This window comes from Oncorhynchus clarkii, chromosome 32 (assembly GCF_045791955.1).
Source record: "Oncorhynchus clarkii lewisi isolate Uvic-CL-2024 chromosome 32, UVic_Ocla_1.0, whole genome shotgun sequence".
Lineage (NCBI taxonomy): Eukaryota > Metazoa > Chordata > Actinopteri > Salmoniformes > Salmonidae > Oncorhynchus > Oncorhynchus clarkii.
In genome coordinates, this window is record NC_092178.1 from 5,024,347 (window position 1) to 5,043,136 (window position 18,790).

An 18,790-nucleotide genomic window follows, 5' to 3' on the forward strand; every position below is an offset into this window, starting at 1 on the left:
TATTTTTTTTAAGTATATTGTCTACTTAATCTACTTTGATGAAATATGATTGTATTCCGTGTAGCGCAGTGAAACAACAGATAGATATGACGTTCATAAAGTGTTGTAGGTGACACAGTGATTTCCTACTGCGGAATCAGCCGACCTGTGCTTGGCAGTAATGACCAGTGTTGCCAACTCATTTTCAGCGGAAGTTGCTTCAAGCAGGTTTAAATTTTTTTTAATAATAATTTAAACAAATATCAACAAACAAAAGAGGAATAGTCACATGCAAACAAGCATACAAACAAACTATTTACATTGCCAGGAATCCTAAACAAACAAATCATATCCATTACTAATACAAGTTTTAATTGCCTTTTTGTTTTCCATTTTAGTTAAAGTTTAAACTCATTTATTAAGTGAAAAAAGTTAGGTTTCTGAATTAGACCATTTGTGAATGTGAAATTGACCTAGTATTATTAGCAGTTGAATTAAATATACTACATTGCTAGAGGCAGGTTGATTTGTTGCTAAATGACGTTGTGGTATCATTACGTAGAATACACAATAACGTTGACTGCCATCTCGGCAAAACAAATAATATTTGTTCAGGTACAGAGACACCCACTACTTTCTGTATTTCTGGCTGTACAATTTTTGATTGACACATGTTGATTGATATTGAAAGTTCTGTTCAAGATCAAAACATTCGTGACCAACTATATTCATTGGGTTTGTCTCGTTGAACCCGTACTACTGCTGCTGCAGTCAGACAACAATGATTAGTAATTTACTGAAATTGCGGCAGGCCTTCCGCTGACGTCACTCACAATGCAGCCAGGCACGTGTGTTGTGACTTGAGTGCGTGCCAAGAGAAAATCGTTTTAGTGTCATTTAGAGGGGAAATGCGTGCATTTTAGCATTTGAGTCACTTTTCAAAAGTTGCTACAAGTTTCAAAAAGTTGTTAAAAGTAGCTACATTTGTTGCTAGGTGCTGTTTGAAAAAAAAGGTTGCCACGGTAGTTTGATATATTGCTAAATCTAGCAGCAAAATTGCTAAATTGGCATCATGAGTAACGGCGGATTATGTTGGAGATAGTTTGCGCATGCGCACTTGGTCATAAGCGACATTTTCAGACAGGGTATTTTTTTCAGTTGCATGTAACTTTTTATTTCGATTTCTAAATTTCCACCGGATATTTCCATCTCTGTCCATGAAACCGCTCGCAAATGGTATGAGCATTTTATAATGGTGTTTTCCCCACAGATTGCATTTTGGAACATGCGTGTGTATGTTAATCAACATTGTGATCTGTTCAGCCTTATTCATTTACATGGCGTATACCTCCACTACACTACTTTCATACTCCTCGTGGAGATTTGAGTATACGCAGAATCCAGTATATTGTGACGACCCTGGGTTTATTAGCGCGGAAATCAACCCTTGCCGCACGAGCATGCATTTGCGACACAGTCGATAGCATCGCCGGACCTCGGGCTCGAAGGTCGAGGGTTCGAGACCTGCTCCCTGCTGTTTCATTACAATATATAACAAAATATGTGCTGTTGTATAAAACAATGTAACTAAAATACAACGTAGAAATAATGAGCCGTGTCGAGAATACAGTATTTAAATACACAGTACAAAACCCCCATGGTAAAATGTATAGAATTGCAAGAAATTAGCTTCCGAGACTCAACATATATCTGTGTGTATATGGCCAGTGTGTGAATAGAAAAAGTGTGTATTTGCAGTAGTTATACAGGATGAGCCACGACGAGTCCAATCAGAGAGCCTCATTCATGGTGGCTCTCTGGTATAATGTGAATTGTATAGGACCAATATGAAAAACGTCTCATCTGCTACTGTACACACGTTTTATGTTCTGATAAAATCATAAGACGGTTTTAATTTAATGAACGACAGAACAAAGTATTGTTTATAGAATATACACCTGTGTGGGGGGGGGGACACACACGAGGTGAAAGCAAACAAAAACAGACCATCGTTTGGTTCAAAGCAAAAATACCACCAACCATAATTAAAACACACTTATTTAAATTTTAAAATAGCAAGGTAGTAGCCTATTTTAGTCCCTGGTACAGTCAGACCACCAGTAGTCTGACTATCATCTGTCTTACATTCTGCTCCACCCTTTCATTTTAAAAGGAAACCTTTCAACCAAATGACATGGCACTGTTACCAGGAACACCATCTTGGTTGAAACTTGACATCATTCAGAATCCATTTGATAGATTGTTTTTTCTTCTCCCCCCCCCAGTATAAACTAGTCAGATTAGTGATTACATCAAGGATGGGGGAGATTCTGTAAATTAGCGGTGGTTTTTACTCATCAAAAAGTCTTCAGAGATATATTCAGTCCAGCTCTTTTCCATCAGGTCAGTTAAAAGGAAAGTGGTGGGATCAGACCACCTGCTTATTAACAGGGGGGGGGGTCAGACCACCTGCATATTAACAGGGGGGGGGGGGGGGGGTTGAGTGGGGGATCAGACCACCTGCTTATTAACAGGGGGGGGGGTCAGACCACCTGCTTATTAACAGGGGGGGGGATCAGACCACCTGCATTTTAACAGGGGGGGGGGGGGGGGGGTTGAGTGGGGGATCAGACCACCTACTTATTAACAGGGGGGGGGGATCAGACCACCTGCTTATTAACAGGGGGGGGGGGGGGGGTTGAGTGGTGGGATCAAACCACCTGCATATTAACAAGGGGGGGGGGTTGAGTGGTGGGATCAGACCACCTGCTTATTAACAGGGGGGGGGGATCAGACCACCTGCTTATTAACAGGGGGGGGGGGGGGGGGGGTTGAGTGGTGGGATCAGACCAGGAGGGGGTTTGAGTGGTGGGATCAGACCACCAGCATATTAACAAGGGGGGGTTTGAGTGGTGGGATCAGACCACCAGCATATTAACGGGGGGGGGGGGGGGGGGGGGGGGGGGGGTTGAGTGGTGGGATCAGACCACCAGCATATTAACAGGGGGGGGTTTGAGTGGTATCTGTCCCAGGGTGAACCTCTTCCCTCCAAACTCCTTCAGTTCCTCTTCACTCAGCTGGCTGTGGGGGGTGAAGAGACTGTCTGCTGGGGCCATAACCCCAAACCCTCCACTCGCCTGTCCAAAACCACTTGCAGCCACTGGCGCTGCACTCCCGAAACCACTCCCTCCAAATGCCCCTCCTCCACCAGCGACCGTCGAGGCGAAGCTAAACCCGGACGCAGAGGCAGGAGCTCCGAAACCGGCTGTAGTTGGCTCCTTGTTGGCAGCAGGGGTGGCAAAGGAGAAACCTGCTGCCGAGGGAACAGTGGTGGCCATCGAGCCAATCCCAGTGGGAGCTGTTGGGACGGCTGACGCAGCACTGCCGAGAGCAGCAGAAGCTGCACCTGGTCCAGCAAAGCTGAAATTACTGGCACCTGAGGTGTCCTGGACTGGGACCTGTGCCGGCACTCCGAAACCTGAGGAGAGGAGGGAGAGTCCAGTTTGAGAGAAGTACCAGATATATAAACTATATAAAAAGAAACGTCCTCTCACTGTCAACTGCGTTAATTTTCAGCAAATTTAACATATGTAAATATTTTTATGAACATAAGATTCAACAACTGAGACATAAACTGAACATGTTCCACAGACATGTGACTAACAGAAATGGAATAATGTGTCCTTGAACAAAGGGGGGAGTCAAAATCAAAAGTAACAGTCAGTCTCTGGTGTGGCCACCAGCTGCATTAAGTACTGCAGTGCATCTCCTCCTCATGGACTGCACCAGATTTGCCAGTTATTACTGTGAGATGTTACCCCACTCTTCCACCAAGGCACCTGCAAGTTCCCAGACATTTCTGGGAGGAATGGACCTAGCCCTCACCCTCCGATCCAACAGGTCCCAGACGTGCTCCATGGGATTGAGATCCGGGCTCTTCTCTGGCCATGGCAGAACACTGACATCCCTGTCTTGCAGGAAATCACGCACAGAACAAGCAGTATGGCTGGTGGCATTGTCATGCTGGAGGGTCATGTCAGGATGAGCCTACAGGAAGTGTACCACATGAGGGAGGAGGATGTCTTCCCTGTAACGCACAGCGTTGAGATTGCCTGCAATGACAACAAGCTCAGTCCGATGATGCTGTGACACACCGCCCCAAACCATGACGGACCCTCCACCTCCAAATCGATCCCGCTCCAGAGTACAGGCCTCGATGGTACGCTCATTCCTTCGACTATAAACGTGAATCCAACCATCATCCCTGGTGAGACAAAACCGCGACTCGTCAGTGAAGAGCACTTTTTGCCAGTCCTGTCTGGTCCAGCGATGGTGGGTTTGCGCCCATAGGCGACATTGTTGCTGGTGATGTCTGGTGAGGACCTGCCTTACAACAGGCCTATAAGCCCTCAGTCCAGCCTCTCTCAGCCTATTGCGGACAGTCAGAACACTGATGGAGGGATTGTGCGTTCCTGGTGTAACTCGGGCAGTTGTTGTTGCCATCCTGTACCTGTCCCGCAGGTGTGATGTTCGGATGTACCAATCCTGTGCAGGTGTTGTTACACGTGATCTACCACTGCGAGGACAATCAGCTGTCCATCCTGTCTCCCTGTAGCGCTGTCTTAGGCGTCTCACAGTACGGACATTGCAATTTATTGCCCTGGCCACATCAGCACTCCTCATGCCTCCTTCCAGAATGCCTAAGGCACGTTCATGCAGATGAGCAGGTACCCTGAGCATCTTTCTTTTGGTGTTTTTCAGAGTCAGTAGAAAGGCCTCTTTAGTGTCCTAAGTCTTCATAACTGTGACCTTAATTGCCTACCGTCTGTAAGCTGTTAGTGTCTTAACGACCGTTCCACAGGTGCATGTTCATTAATTGTTTATGGTTCATTGAACAAGCATGGGAAACAGTGTTTAAACCCTTCACAATGAAGATCTGTGAAGCTATTTGGATTTTTACGAATTATCTTTGAAAGCCAGGGTCCTGAAAAAGGGACGTTTCTTTTCTTGCTGAGTTTATATCATCCTACGAGCCCACTATCCTCCTATCCCTCAGGCACAAACATTGGCACTCTCTCATGGGAACCGTATGTTCAATATAGGAATGGTAGAGGATTAGGAACGCAAGTAAATATTTAAAAGGACAACTGCATGTCCCACTAACATAGGAGTTAGAGGGTCTTATCCAGTTAACATAGGAGTTACAGGGGGTCTTATCCAGTTAATATAGGAGTTACAGAGGGTCTTATCCAGTTAACATAGGAGTTAGAGGGTCTTATCCAGTTAACATAGGAGTTACAGGGGGTCTTATCCAGTTAATATAGGAGTTAGAGGGGGTCTTATCCAGTTAATATAGGAGTTAGAGGGGGTCTTATCCAGTTAATATAGGAGTTAGAGGGTCTTATCCAGTCAACCTAGGAGTTAGAGGGTCTTATCCAGTCAACCTAGGAGTTACAGGGGGTCTTAGCCAGTTAATATAGGAGTTACAGGGGGTCTTATCCAGTTAATATAGGAGTTACAGAGGGTCTTATCCAGTTAATATAGGAGTTAGAGGGGGTCTTATCCAGTTAATATAGGAGTTAGAGGGGGTCTTATCCAGTTAATATAGGAGTTAGAGGGTCTTATCCAGTCAACCTAGGAGTTAGAGGGTCTTATCCAGTCAACCTAGGAGTTAGAGGGGGTCTTATCCAGTTAATATAGGAGTTACAGGGGGTCTTATCCAGTCAACATAGGAGTTACAGGGGGTCTTAGCCAGTCAACATAGGAGTTACAGGGGGTCTTAGCCAGTCAACATAGGAGTTACAGGGGGTCTTAGCCAGTCAACATAGGAGTTACAGGGGGTCTTAGCCAGTCAACATAGGAGTTACAGGGGGTCTTATCCAGTTAATATAGGAGTCAGAGGGTCTTATCCAGTCAACATAGGAGTTAGAGGGTCTTATCCAGTTAATATAGGAGTTACAGGGGGTGTTATCCAGTTAACATAGGAGTTAGAGGGTCTTATCCAGTTAATATAGGAGTTACAGGGGGTCTTATCCAGTCAACATAGGAGTTAGAGGGGGTCTTAGCCAGTCAACATAGGAGTCAGAGGGGGTCTTATCCAGTCAACCTAGGATTTAGAGGGTCTTATCCAGTTAACATAGGAGTTAGAGGGTCTTATCCAGTTAATATAGGAGTTACAGGGGGTCGTATCCAGTCAACATAGGAGTTAGAGGGTCTTATCCAGTTAATATAGGAGTTAGAGAGTCTTAGCCAGTTAATATAGGAGTCAGAGGGTCTTATCCAGTTAATATAGGAGTTACAGAGGGTCTTAGCCAGTTAATATAGGAGTTAGAGGGTCTTAGCCAGTCAACATAGGAGTTACAGAGGGTCTTAGCCAGTCAACCTAAGAGTTACAGAGGGTCTTAGCCAGTCAACCTAGGAGTTACAGAGGGTCTTAGCCAGTCAACCTAGGAGTTACAGAGGGTCTTAGCCAGTCAACCTAGGAGTTACAGAAGGCCTCCATGCCTGTATTCCATTTGTATTGTCTTCCTATGAAGAACACAGGCTACAGCAGATCTTACCTGTTCCGAAGCCAGATGGTGCTGAGGACCCAAAGCCGGTCACTGGTGTCGACCCAAAACCTCCAGACGCTGCCTGTGGCGCTGGGTTGTCCAGCTCTGCAAGCTGGGAGAGACGAGAGAGTATTACTCACCTGGTACATACAAGGCTTTCTATGTGTCTTGTCGTATTACTACAGAAAGTAGTGTGTGTGTGTGTTACCATAGCGACTCTGGTGTTGCCGCTCATAGCCCTCAGCTCCTGGACTCTGCCTCTCCATTGGTTGACCAGCTGATTGATGACGTTAGCCTACAAACACAAGGAAGGCTGCTGTCAGTATTGATTGAAATTCATTTCTCAGTAAAAAACACACAGACATATATATGTAATGTGATGCTATCTGGAATCCCTGTCCTTAAGTTAGAATCACTGTTGGGAACAAGGAATTTAAGCCCCTAAACCTCTCATTGGGCGCTGCACTGCGGATGCTTCAGCCTCTCCTACATAATGTGTGACCTCCCTCTCCCCTGTCCTACATAATGTGTGACCTCTCTCTCCCCTCGGCTCCAGCCTCTCCTACATAATGTGTGACCTCTCTCTCTCCCCTCTCCTACATAATGTGTGACCTCTCTCTCCCTTCTCCTACATAATGTGTGACCTCCCTCTCCCCTGTCCTACATAATGTGTGACCTCTCTCTCCCCTCTCCTACATAATGTGTGACCTCCCTCTCCCCTGTCCTACATAATGTGTGACCTCGCTCTCCCCTCTCCTACATAATGTGTGACCTCCCTCTCCCCTCTCCTACATAATGTGTGACCTCTCTCTCCCCTCTCCTACATAATGTGTGACCTCTCTCTCCCCTCTCCTACATAATGTGTGACCTCTCTCTCCCCTCTCCTACATAATGTGTGACCTCCCTCTCCCCTCTCCTACATAATGTGTGACCTCCCTCTCCCCTCTCCTACATAATGTGTGACCTCTCTCTCCCCTCTCCTACATAATGTGTGACCTCCCTCTCCCCTCTCCTACATAATGTGTGACCTCCCTCTCCCCTGCCCTACATAATGTGTGACCTCTCTCTCCCCTCTCCTACATAATGTGTGACCTCTCTCTCCCCTCTCCTACATAATGTGTGACCTCCCTCTCCCCTCTCCTACATAATGTGTGATCTCCCTCTCCCCTCTCCTACATAATGTGTGACCTCCCTCTCCCCTCTCCTACATAATGTGTGACCTCCCTCTCCCCTCTCCTACATAATGTGTGACCTCCCTCTCCCCTCTCCTACATAATGTGTGACCTCTCTCTTCCCTCTCCTACATAATGTGTGACCTCCCTCTCCCCTCTCCTACATAATGTGTGACCTCCCTCTCCCCTCTCCTACATAATGTGTGACCTCCCTCTCTCCTGTCCTACATAATGTGTGACCTCCCTCTCCCCTCTCCTACATAATGTGCGACCTCCCTCTCCCCTCTCCTACATAATGTGCGACCTCCCTCTCCCCTCTCCTACATAATGTGCGACCTCCCTCTCCCCTCTCCTACATAATGTGCGACCTCCCTCTCCCCTCTCCTACATAATGTGTGACCTCCCTCTCCCCTGTCCTACATAATGTGTGACCTCCCTCTCCCCTCTCCTACATAATGTGTGACCTCCCTCTCCCCTGTCCTACATAATTTGTGACCTCTCTCTCCCCTCTGCTCCAGCCTCTCCTACATAATGTGTGACCTCCCTCTCCCCTGTCCTACATAATGTGTGACCTCTCTCTCCCCTCTCCTACATAATGTGTGACCTCTCTCTCCCCTCTCCTACATAATGTGTGAACTCCCTCTCCCCTCTCCTACATAATGTGTGAACTCCCTCTCCCCTCTCCTACATAATGTGTGACCTCCCTCTCCCCTGTCCTACATAATGTGCGACCTCCCTCTCCCCTGTCCTACATAATGTGTGACCTCTCTCTTCCCTCTCCTACATAATGTGTGACCTCTCTCTCCCCTCGGCTCCAGCCTCTCCTACATAATGTGTGACCTCTCTCTCCCCTCTGCTCCAGCCTCTCCTACATAATGTGTGACCTCTCTCTCCCCTCTCCTACATAATGTGTGACCTCTCTCTCCCCTCTGCTCCAGCCTCTCCTACATAATGTGCGACCTCCCTCTCCCCTCTCCTACATAATGTGCGACCTCCCTCTCCCCTCTCCTACATAATGTGCGACCTCCCTCTCCCCTCTCCTACATAATGTGCGACCTCCCTCTCCCCTCTCCTACATAATGTGCGACCTCCCTCTCCCCTCTCCTACATAATGTGCGACCTATCTCTCCCCTCTCCTACATAATGTGTGACCTCCCTCTCCCCTCTCCTACATAATGTGCGACCTCCCTCTCCCCTCTCCTACATAATGTGCGACCTCCCTCTCCCTCTGCTCCAGCCTCTCCTACATAATGTGTGACCTCTCTCTCCCCTCTGCTCCAGCCTCTCCTACATAATGTGTGACCTCTCTCTCCCCTCTCCTACATAATGTGTGACCTCCCTCTCCCCTCTCCTACATAATGTGCGACCTCCCTCTCCCCTCTCCTACATAATGTGTGACCTCCCTCTCCCCTCTCCTACATAATGTGCGACCTCCCTCTCCCCTCTCCTACATAATGTGCGACCTCCCTCTCCCTCTGCTCCAGCCTCTCCTACATAATGTGTGACCTCCCTCTCCCCTCTCCTACATAATGTGCGACCTCTCTCTCCCCTCTCCTACATGGGTGACCTCTCTCTCCCCTCTCCTACATAATGTGTGACCTCTCTCTCCCCTCTCCTACATAATGTGCGACCTCCCTCTCCCCTCTCCTACATAATGTGCGACCTCTCTCTCCCCTCTCCTACATAATGTGTGACCTCTCTTTCCCCTCTCCTACATAATGTGCGACCTCCCTCTCCCCTCTCCTACATAATGTGTGACCTCCCTCTCCCCTCTCCTACATAATGTGCGACCTCCCTCTCCCCTCACCTACATAATGTGTGACCTCTCTCTCCCCTCTCCTACATAATGTGTGACCTCTCTCTCCCCTTTGCTCCAGCCTCTCCTACATAATGTGTGACCTCTCTCTCCCCTCTCCTACATAATGTGTGACCTCTCCCCTCTGCTCCAGCCTCTCCTACATAATGTGTGACCTCTCTCTCCCCTCTCCTACATAATGTGTGACCTCTCTCTCCCCTCTGCTCCAGCCTCTCCTACATAATGTGTGACCTCTCTCTCCCCTCTCCTACATAATGTGTGACCTCTCTCTCCCCTCTCCTACATAATGTGTGACCTCTCTCTCCCCTCTGCTCCAGCCTCTCCTACATAATGTGTGACCTCTCTGCTCCAGCATCTCCTACATAATGTGTGACCTCTCCCCTCTGCTCCAGCCTCTCCTACATAATGTGTGTATATCAGAGGGGTTGGTTAAAAACAGAAGACAAATGTTTGTCTCATATGTATCAATAAAGTATTGTTCATGACATTGAATCCCAGTGCAGATGGCTTCACGTTATCCAGTGTTCATGACATTGAATCCCAGTGCAGATGGCTTCACGTTATCCAGTGTTCATGACATTGAATCCCAGTGCAGATGCCTTCACGTTATACAGTGTTGATGCAGATAAAGGGACACATGCATGTGATTCTACTCACATATCCCTGCAGGTCTCCAGACGGCTTGGTGTTGTAGTACTCCAGTCTCAGCTCCTCTGGAGAGAGCTCTGTGAACCCTGCACAGAGGAGGAGACCCGGTTCAATGCCGTCCACATCCATTCAATATACTGGAGTTAACATCACAGCCAATCTAATATAGCCTGCTACTTCTGCTACTACTACAGCTACAACTACTACTACTACTACTACTACTGCTACTACTACAGCTACTACTACAGCTACTACTACAGCTACTACTACAGCTACTACTACTACTTCTGCTACTACTACAGCTACAACTACTACTACTACTACTACTACTACTGCTACTACTACAGCTACTACTACAGCTACTACTACTACAGCTACTACTACAGCTACTACTACTACTACTACTACTACTACTGCTACTACTACTACTACTACTACTGCTACTACTACTCTACTACAGCTACTACTACAGCTACTACTACAGCTACTACTACAACAGCTACTACTACTACTACTACAGCTACTACTACTACTAACTACTACTACTACTTCTACTACAGCTACTACAGCTACTACTACTACTACTTCTACTACAGCTACTACTACAGCTACTACTACAACAGCTACTACTACTACAACAGCTACTACTACAGCTACTACTACTACTACTGCTACTACTACTTCTACTACAGCTACTACTACAGCTACAACTACTACTACTACTACTACTGCTACTACTACTTCTACTACAGCTACAACAGCTACTACTACAACAGCTACTACTACTACTACAACAGCTACTACTACTACAGCTACAACAGCTACTACTACTACAGCTACTGTTTTTACTACTTCTACTACAGCTACAACTACTACTACAACAGCTACTACTACAACAGCTACTACTACTACTACTACTACTACTACAGCTACTACTACTAATACTGTTACTATCACTACTACTACAGCTACAACTACTACTACTACTACTACTGCTACTGTTACTGTTACTACAACTACTACTACTGTTACTGTTACTACTACAACAGCTACTACAGCTACAACTACTACTACAACAGCTACTACTACCACTACTACTACAGCTACTACTACTAATACTGTTACTATCACTACTACTACAGCTACAACTACTACAGCTACAACTACTACTACTACAGCTACTACTACAACAGCTACTACTACCACTACTACTACAGCTACTACTACTACTGTTACTGTTACTACTACAACAGCTACTACCACTACTACTACAGCTACAACTACTACTACTACTACAACAGCTACTACTACTACTACTACAGCTACTACTACTACAACAGCTACTACTACTACTACTGTTACTATCACTACTACTACTACAACAGCTACTACAACAGCTACTACTACTACTACTACTACTACAGCTAATACTACTACTACTACAGCTACTACAGCTACTACTACAACAGCTACTACTACTACTACAACAGCTACTACTACTACAACAGTTACTTCTGATACTACTACTACTACTGTTACTATTGCTACTACTACTACTACTACAGCTACTACAACAACAGCTACTACTACTACTACAGCTACTACTACAACAGCTACTACTACTACTACAACAGCTACTACAACTACTACAACTGTTACTTCTGATACTACTACTACTGTTACTACTGCTACTACTACTACAGCTACTGCTACTACATCAAGATCTATCCAAGATGTTCCTTCCATCCCAACTGAGGTAATGGTAAACAACCATGTTTTTATTCATTTATTTTATTTCACCTTTATTTAACCCGGTAGGAAATGTATCAAATTAACACTGGTGATAGATGTGCAGATGATGATGTGCAAGTAGAAATACTGGTGTGCAAAAGAGCCAAAAAATTAATAAAAACAATATGGGGATGAGGTAGTTGGATGGGATATTTACAGATGGGCTGTGTACAGCTGCAGCGATCGGTAAGTTGCTCAGATAGCTGATGCTTAAAGTTAGTGAGGGAGATATAAGTCTCCAACTTCAGCAATTTTTGCAATTCGTTCCAGTCATTAGCAGCAGAGAACTGGAAGGAAAGGCGGCCAAAGGAGGTGCTGGCTTTGGGGATGACTAGTGAGATATACCTGCTGGAGCGCGTGCTACGGGGCCCATGTGGGGAGGCAGGGTAGCCTAGTGGTTAGAGCGTTGGACTTGTAACCAAAAGGTTGCAAGTTCAAATCCCCAAGCTGACAAGGTACAAATCTGTCGTTCTGCCCCTGAACAGGCAGTTAACCCACTGTTCCTAGGCCGTCGTTGAAAATAAGAATTTGTTCTTAACTGACTTGCCTAGTTAAATAGAGGTTAAAAAAATAAGTGTGTGTGTGTGATAGTGTCAAACTAACCAGACTATCCTATAGTGGGACAGACCAAAGCTAGGCTGTTTCTCTTACCTGAGATGGTTGCTTTGAGGACAGAGTAACAGGAGAAAAGCCACTGGCCTGAAGTCTCCCAGATCTCCATATCTTTCTGGATGGTCTCCCTGGTGAGGAGACAAGGCATTCTGATAACAGGCCATTTCATTTACAGACTACTTTGTCAGGGACTCATTTTTATATATATATATATATATATATATATATATATATATATATATATATATATATATATATATATATATATATATATAGTTGAAGTGTACCTATGGTGAAAATTACAAGTGGGAGAACTTGCACAATTGGTAGCTGACTAAATACTTTTTTGCCCCACTGTATATATACATGTGTGTGTGTGTGTGTGTGTCAATTCTGAATCCCATTGAGAAAATTGTTCCCACCCAAGCAATCAGTGGACTTACAAGTGTTTTTCATTGTCTTCCCCTTCTCCTCTCCCACCTTTGTCAAAGCTGCTTTGAGTGTTTAAGGCAGAAAATCTGTTTTGGTTTGGAGAGGAGGCTGCGAAACTGAAGTTAGAGCTCTGGGCTTGGCTGTCCCTTCCTCCTCCTCCTCCTGGACCCCAGTTGTTGCCACCCTGCTGGGAAGAGAAGGATGACGGCTGGACGTAGTTTCCTCCTCCAGACCTCTGAGCTGGGTTCACCCACACTCTGTTCCCAAACCCTGAAAACAGGACGTTCATAGATTTGACTACCCTTATATTGGACGGGAGAAATGTGTTTCTAGGCTGCATAACATGATGACCGACTATCAATTCATTAGCTTCAATAGCCCATCAGTTTCTGTTAAAAAAAATGTTTTCGTTTTTTTACTTGCCCGAACCTCTGCTGTTTACTGCAAGAGTAATCTCACCAGCCCAGAGCCAAACCTCGCCCGAAGGTTCACAGCCCAGAGCCAAACCTCGCCCGAAGGTTCACAGCCCAGAGCCAAACCTCGCCCGAAGGTTCACAGCCCAGAGCCAAACCTCGCCCGAAGGTTCACAGCCCAGAGCCAAACCTCGCCCGAAGGTTCACAGCCCAGAGCCAAACCTCGCCCGAAGGTGTACATTAAGAGATATTTCCTGGTCAGGAATAAATATCAGCATGTTTGATGTTTATACAGCGCCTTCGGGAAAGTATTCAGACCCCTTGACTTTTCCCAAAGCTTGTTACGTTACAGCCTTATTCGAAAATGGATCACATTTTATTAAATCCTCAGCAACGTATTCACAATACCCCATAATGACAAAGTCAAAACAGGTTAAGAAATGTTGCTAATGTATTAAAAATAAAAACAGAAATACCTTATTTACATAGGTAGTCAGACCCTTTGCTAGGAGACTCGAAATTGAGCTCAGGTGCATCCTGTTTCCATTTATCATCCTTGATATGTTCCTACAACATATCAAGGATCCACCTGTGGTAAATTCAACTGATTGGACATGATTTAGAAAGGCACACATCTGTCTATATAAGGTCCCACGGTTGACAGTCCATGTCAGAGCAAAAACCAAGCCATGAGGTCAAAGTAATTGTCCATAGAGCTCGAGACTGGATTGTGCCTTCCAGAAGGACAACCATCTCTGCAGCACTCCACCAAATCAGGCCTTTATGGTAGAGTGGCCAGAAGGATGCCACTCCTCAGTAAAAGGCACATGACAGCCCGCTTGGAGTTTGCCAAAAGGCACCTAAAGTACTCTCAGACCATGAGAAACAAGATTCTCTGGTCTGATGAAACCAAGATTGAACTCTTTGGCCTGAATGCCACGATTCACTTCTGGAGGAAACCTGGCATCATCCCTACAGTGAAGCATGGTGGTGGCAGCATCATGCTGTGGGGATGTTTTTCAGCAGCAGGGACTGGGAGACTAGTCAAGATCGACGGAAAGATGAACGGAGCAAAGTACAGAGAGATCCTTGATGAAAACCTGCTCCAGAGTGCTCAGAACCTCAGACTGGGACGAAGGTTAACCCCTCAGCAGAACAACGACCCTAAGCACACAGCCAAGACAATGCAGGAGTGGCTTTGGGAGAAATCTCTGAATGTCCTCGAGTGGCCCTGCCAGAGCCCAGACTTGAACCCAATCTAGCATCTCTGGAAAGACCTGCTGCCAAAGCAGCAGCTACTCTTCCTGGGGTCCAGCAAAGTTAAGGCAGTTTATACAATTTTAAAACATTACAATACATTCACAGATTTCACAACACACAGAGTGCCATCAAGCTCACATGAGGTTGTAAGTAACAAGAACATTTCCCAAGACATAGACATATTTGGTTTGGGTAGAAAGCTTAAATTCCTTTTAATCTATCTGCACTGTCCAATTTACAGTAGCTATTACAGTGAAAGAATACCATGCTATTGTTTGAGGAGAGTGCACAGCTATGAACCTGAAAAGTATTAATAAACCAATTAGGCGCATTTGGACAGTCTTGATACAAAATTTTAACAGAAATGCAATGGTTCAATGGATCACTCTAAAACGTTGCACACCCACTGCTGCCATCTAGTGGCCAAAATCTAAATTGCGCCTGGGCTAGAATAATACATTATGGCCTTTCTCTTGCATTTCAAAGATGACGGTACAAAAAATGTTTTTTTCTTTGTATTATCTTTTACCAGATCTAATGTGTTATATTCTCCTACATTCATTTCCGCAAACTTCAAAGTGTTTCCTTTCAAATTGTATCAATAATATGCATATCCTTGCTTTAGGTCCTGAACTACAGGCAGTTAGAGTTGGGTATGTCCTTTTAGGTGAAAATTGAAAAAAAAGGGGGAGGATCCTTAAGAGGTTTTTAATTAACAAAGTACTGAGTAAAGGGTCTCAATACTTATGTAAATGTGATTTCTATTTTTTTTTTTTTATAAAATAGCAAACATTTCAAAAATCTCAAATTTGGAGGTTGGTGTGTGAAAGCAACGTTGAATCAAAGAAAGCACCGGCACCGCGGCGAAATCAGTGGGATCTCGCATTGTTTTCAACACACGGTTTGAAAAAGCACATAATCAAACGAATCTCCAGAGGTCATTGATGACGTGGTAATGCTGCTTTGAAACGAGCAACCTAGATTTTTGTATTTTTTAACTAACTAAACATTTACAAAGGACGGTGGGTCCATTGCATGATTTAGGATGTTACATTTTTAAAAACTGAACAGCCAATCGAAACTCATAATTTAAAAAGATTAGAAACTGGTACGGTAAGTATTGTGATAATATCGTATTGTGATTTTCTTGGCAAAGAAAACTTTACTTTTTAACAAAAAAATTGAGCGATCTTTTCACCTGCAAAGGTGAAATATCTTGATAAAAAAAACAAAAAGCTTCCAGCAGAAGTCGGCTCCTGTCAGTTCTGGGATTATGGATCTTAATGGTGACGGAACTACATGAGATTGTATTTTGGATTTCGTGGTCGCACACAGATGTGGGTGCAAGTGGTGATTCACAAATGTGTATTCTCGCTTGTCAAATCTACAACGGTGGTAAAGTTTTGACGTTTAAATACATTCAACAAGAACTGAAAGCATTATTTATTTTCGCAACGGTTACAAATCCATTTACGAGTATGAACATTCTGCTGCAAATTTTGAATCGGCACATTGTTCTGTCACGTTACCAAGAGATTCGTAAGCTTGTAGAAAGTTTAGTAAATTTGTAGAAAGGGATTCACAAGTCAAATTGCCATGAATAAAATGTCCGTAGTTTATACTTGCCCATACCATAACCCCACCGTCACCATGGGGCACTCTGTTCACAACGGTGACATCAGCAAACCGCTCGCCCACATAACGCCATACACGTGGGACTGCGGTTGTGAGGCTAGTTGGACATAATGCCAAATTCTTAAAAACCGACGTGGAAGCGGCTTATGGTAGAAAAATTAACATTCAATTCTCTGGTAACAACCCTGGCGGACATTCCTGCGGTCAGCATCCCAATTGCACACTCATTCGAGACATCTGTGGCATTGTGTTGTGACAAAACTACACATTTTAAAATAGACGTTTATTATCCCCAGCACAAGTTGCACCTGCGTAATGATCATGCCATTTAAATCAGCTTTTTGATATGATACACTTGTCAAGTGGATGGATTACCTTGGCAAAAGAGAAATTATCACAAACAAATTTATGGACAATTTTGGAGAAATAAGCTTTTTTTGTTCATATGGAACATTTCTGGGATATTTTTTATTTCAGCTCATGAAAAATGGGACCAACACATTACATGTTGCGTTTATATTTTTGTTCAGTATTGATCCCACGTGGATTACGACAGTCCCCTTCTTCTGGTGTAAAATGATAGGAAGCAGCCTAATGCGCTGTACCCGAGCCCTAGGATAGGTTTCTGCCCCGGGAACCAAGATGTTTCTTGCCATAGAGCTGGATTATAATGAGAGGAGGTTCCGGAATTTTTAAGCGGCTTGAGCCGCAAAACCCGTTGTGGCTGACGGAGGAGCCGGTAAACAATTGTTGCACTGAAACAACCGGTTGATCCACATTGTCCCGGAAGAGCACATAGTAGCCACTTCTGTTTCCTCTGATAGTCCTCTGCCAGTAAACAATTGTTGCACTGAAACAACCGGTTGATCCACATTGTCCCGGAAGAGCGCATAGTAAATACAACTCCTCCATAAAATGCTCCATGTTTCCTCTGAACAGGGAAGCCTCCATGAGAAGAGACATAGCAACAGACTCCAGAGTCAGAGATAAAGATGATTACCTGTAAATGTCAAATTACAAGTTTGCGACCGTTGTTAAATCTTTCACACATCATGATACAAACTTGCGAAATTAAATGACACATTTGCTAATCGTACTTGCAAACACATCTCAATGTGCGACCACGAAATTCAAACTCACATCATATTGTCATCGTTATAATCCCGTATTCAGATGACAGTGTGACGTCAAGCTGAGAACGTCATCATCGCGTAGTATTGTTACGCTTAGAACACACCAACAGCGAAACATGTTGGTCCAACAGAATTACATTCATTCCCAATGAAACGCTGCGTTTGCCTTGCAGTGCGTTCTTTGTGGTGCATATGTTGAATTTATCGAACGTATGCGTAGACGGCTTGACAGAAATGGTAGCAGGAGGTGAATGTTGAACACATATCCAGATGGTGCGTACTATTTTAGCGCAATGACGACGTCGGTGCCTTTGAAGCGTTCGTGTGACACAAGCGTCGTGTGTGGAATCAGTAGTGTTTAAAACAAAAACTAAATCAGATCTCCGTTCTCAATCGTTCCATGACTAGCTACAGTATAGCAGAAAAAGACTGGGAGCTACTACAACTAGGTACTCCTTACCTCCTCCCCCGCCTCTGTTGGACTGTTGAGGGGGGCGGCTGTTGTACTCTCCACCGTAGCCGCCACCGCCTGCTTTTGGGTGCTCATTCCAACACTTGTCGCCATATCGACACCGGCCTTGCATCCAAAAGTTGCACACCGGCATAGTGTTGCTGGATTTAAAGTTGTCGGTGCGGTGAATGAAACAAAATCCTCTCGTTTCCCACTATAGTTTTCATCACCACATTGTTTTCGTTCAGATTACGCCATTTTGAAAATGTCGCAGGGCTATGACGTCGGTTTTAAAGTGGGTTTAATGCAACAGGGCGCCCTTGTGTTTGGTTTTGGTACTGCAGCCAGGAAAGTAACTCAATCAACAAAATCATCAGACCGTGTAGAAAATAGTACAGTAAATAATTATATACCTGTAAATAGGCAATTAAATAATTATATTACCAAAGACCATACAATTTATAGTATTATTGTGTGTGTGTGTATATGAGTGAGTGTTCAAATGCTGTAAATAAATAGCCTCTGTTTAGAGCATCAAAATTGTCTTGATTGTCAGTGTTGATAGTACAGTTGCCATGTAAACTGTTATTTGTAGCTTATAGGTGAAAGTATTGCGAGACAGAGAGGATGGAGGGAGTGAAAGAGGGAGGAGGAGGGAGTAAAAGAGGGAGGAGGAGGGAGGAGGAGGGAGTGAAAGAGGGAGGAGGAGGGAGGAGGAGGGAGTAAAAGAGGGAGGAGGAGGGAGTGAAAGAGGGAGGAGGAGGGAGTGAAAGAGGGGGAGGAGGAGGGAGTGAAAGAGGGAGGAGGAGGGAGTAAAAGAGGGAGGAGGAGGGAGTAAAAGAGGGAGGAGGAGGGAGTGAAAGAGGGAGGAGGAGGGAGTGAAAGAGGGAGGAGGAG

The 18,790-nt window shown here is 44.8% G+C and overlaps 1 protein-coding gene across 2 annotated transcripts; it reads right to left on the minus strand.

The window, feature by feature from the left end:
* Positions 1–1,859: 1,859 nt before the first annotated feature.
* On the minus strand, positions 1,860–18,164 carry LOC139392041 (nucleoporin 42). Of its 2 annotated transcripts, none has more exons than XM_071139694.1 (7): positions 17,903–18,164; positions 13,013–13,271; positions 12,609–12,697; positions 10,176–10,252; positions 6,739–6,825; positions 6,540–6,642; positions 1,860–3,457 (listed from the first exon to the last, which is right to left on the minus strand). In XM_071139694.1, exons 1-7 carry the CDS (start codon positions 18,045–18,047, stop codon positions 2,961–2,963), a joined length of 1,257 nt encoding a protein of 418 aa, XP_070995795.1. In that variant the 5' UTR covers positions 18,048–18,164; the 3' UTR covers positions 1,860–2,960. The 2 variants fall into 2 exon arrangements, with proteins under 2 accessions (XP_070995795.1, XP_070995794.1); XM_071139693.1 differs by having other exon boundaries at positions 2,950–3,457; positions 12,609–12,718; positions 17,903–18,138.
* Positions 18,165–18,790: the final 626 nt, after the last annotated feature.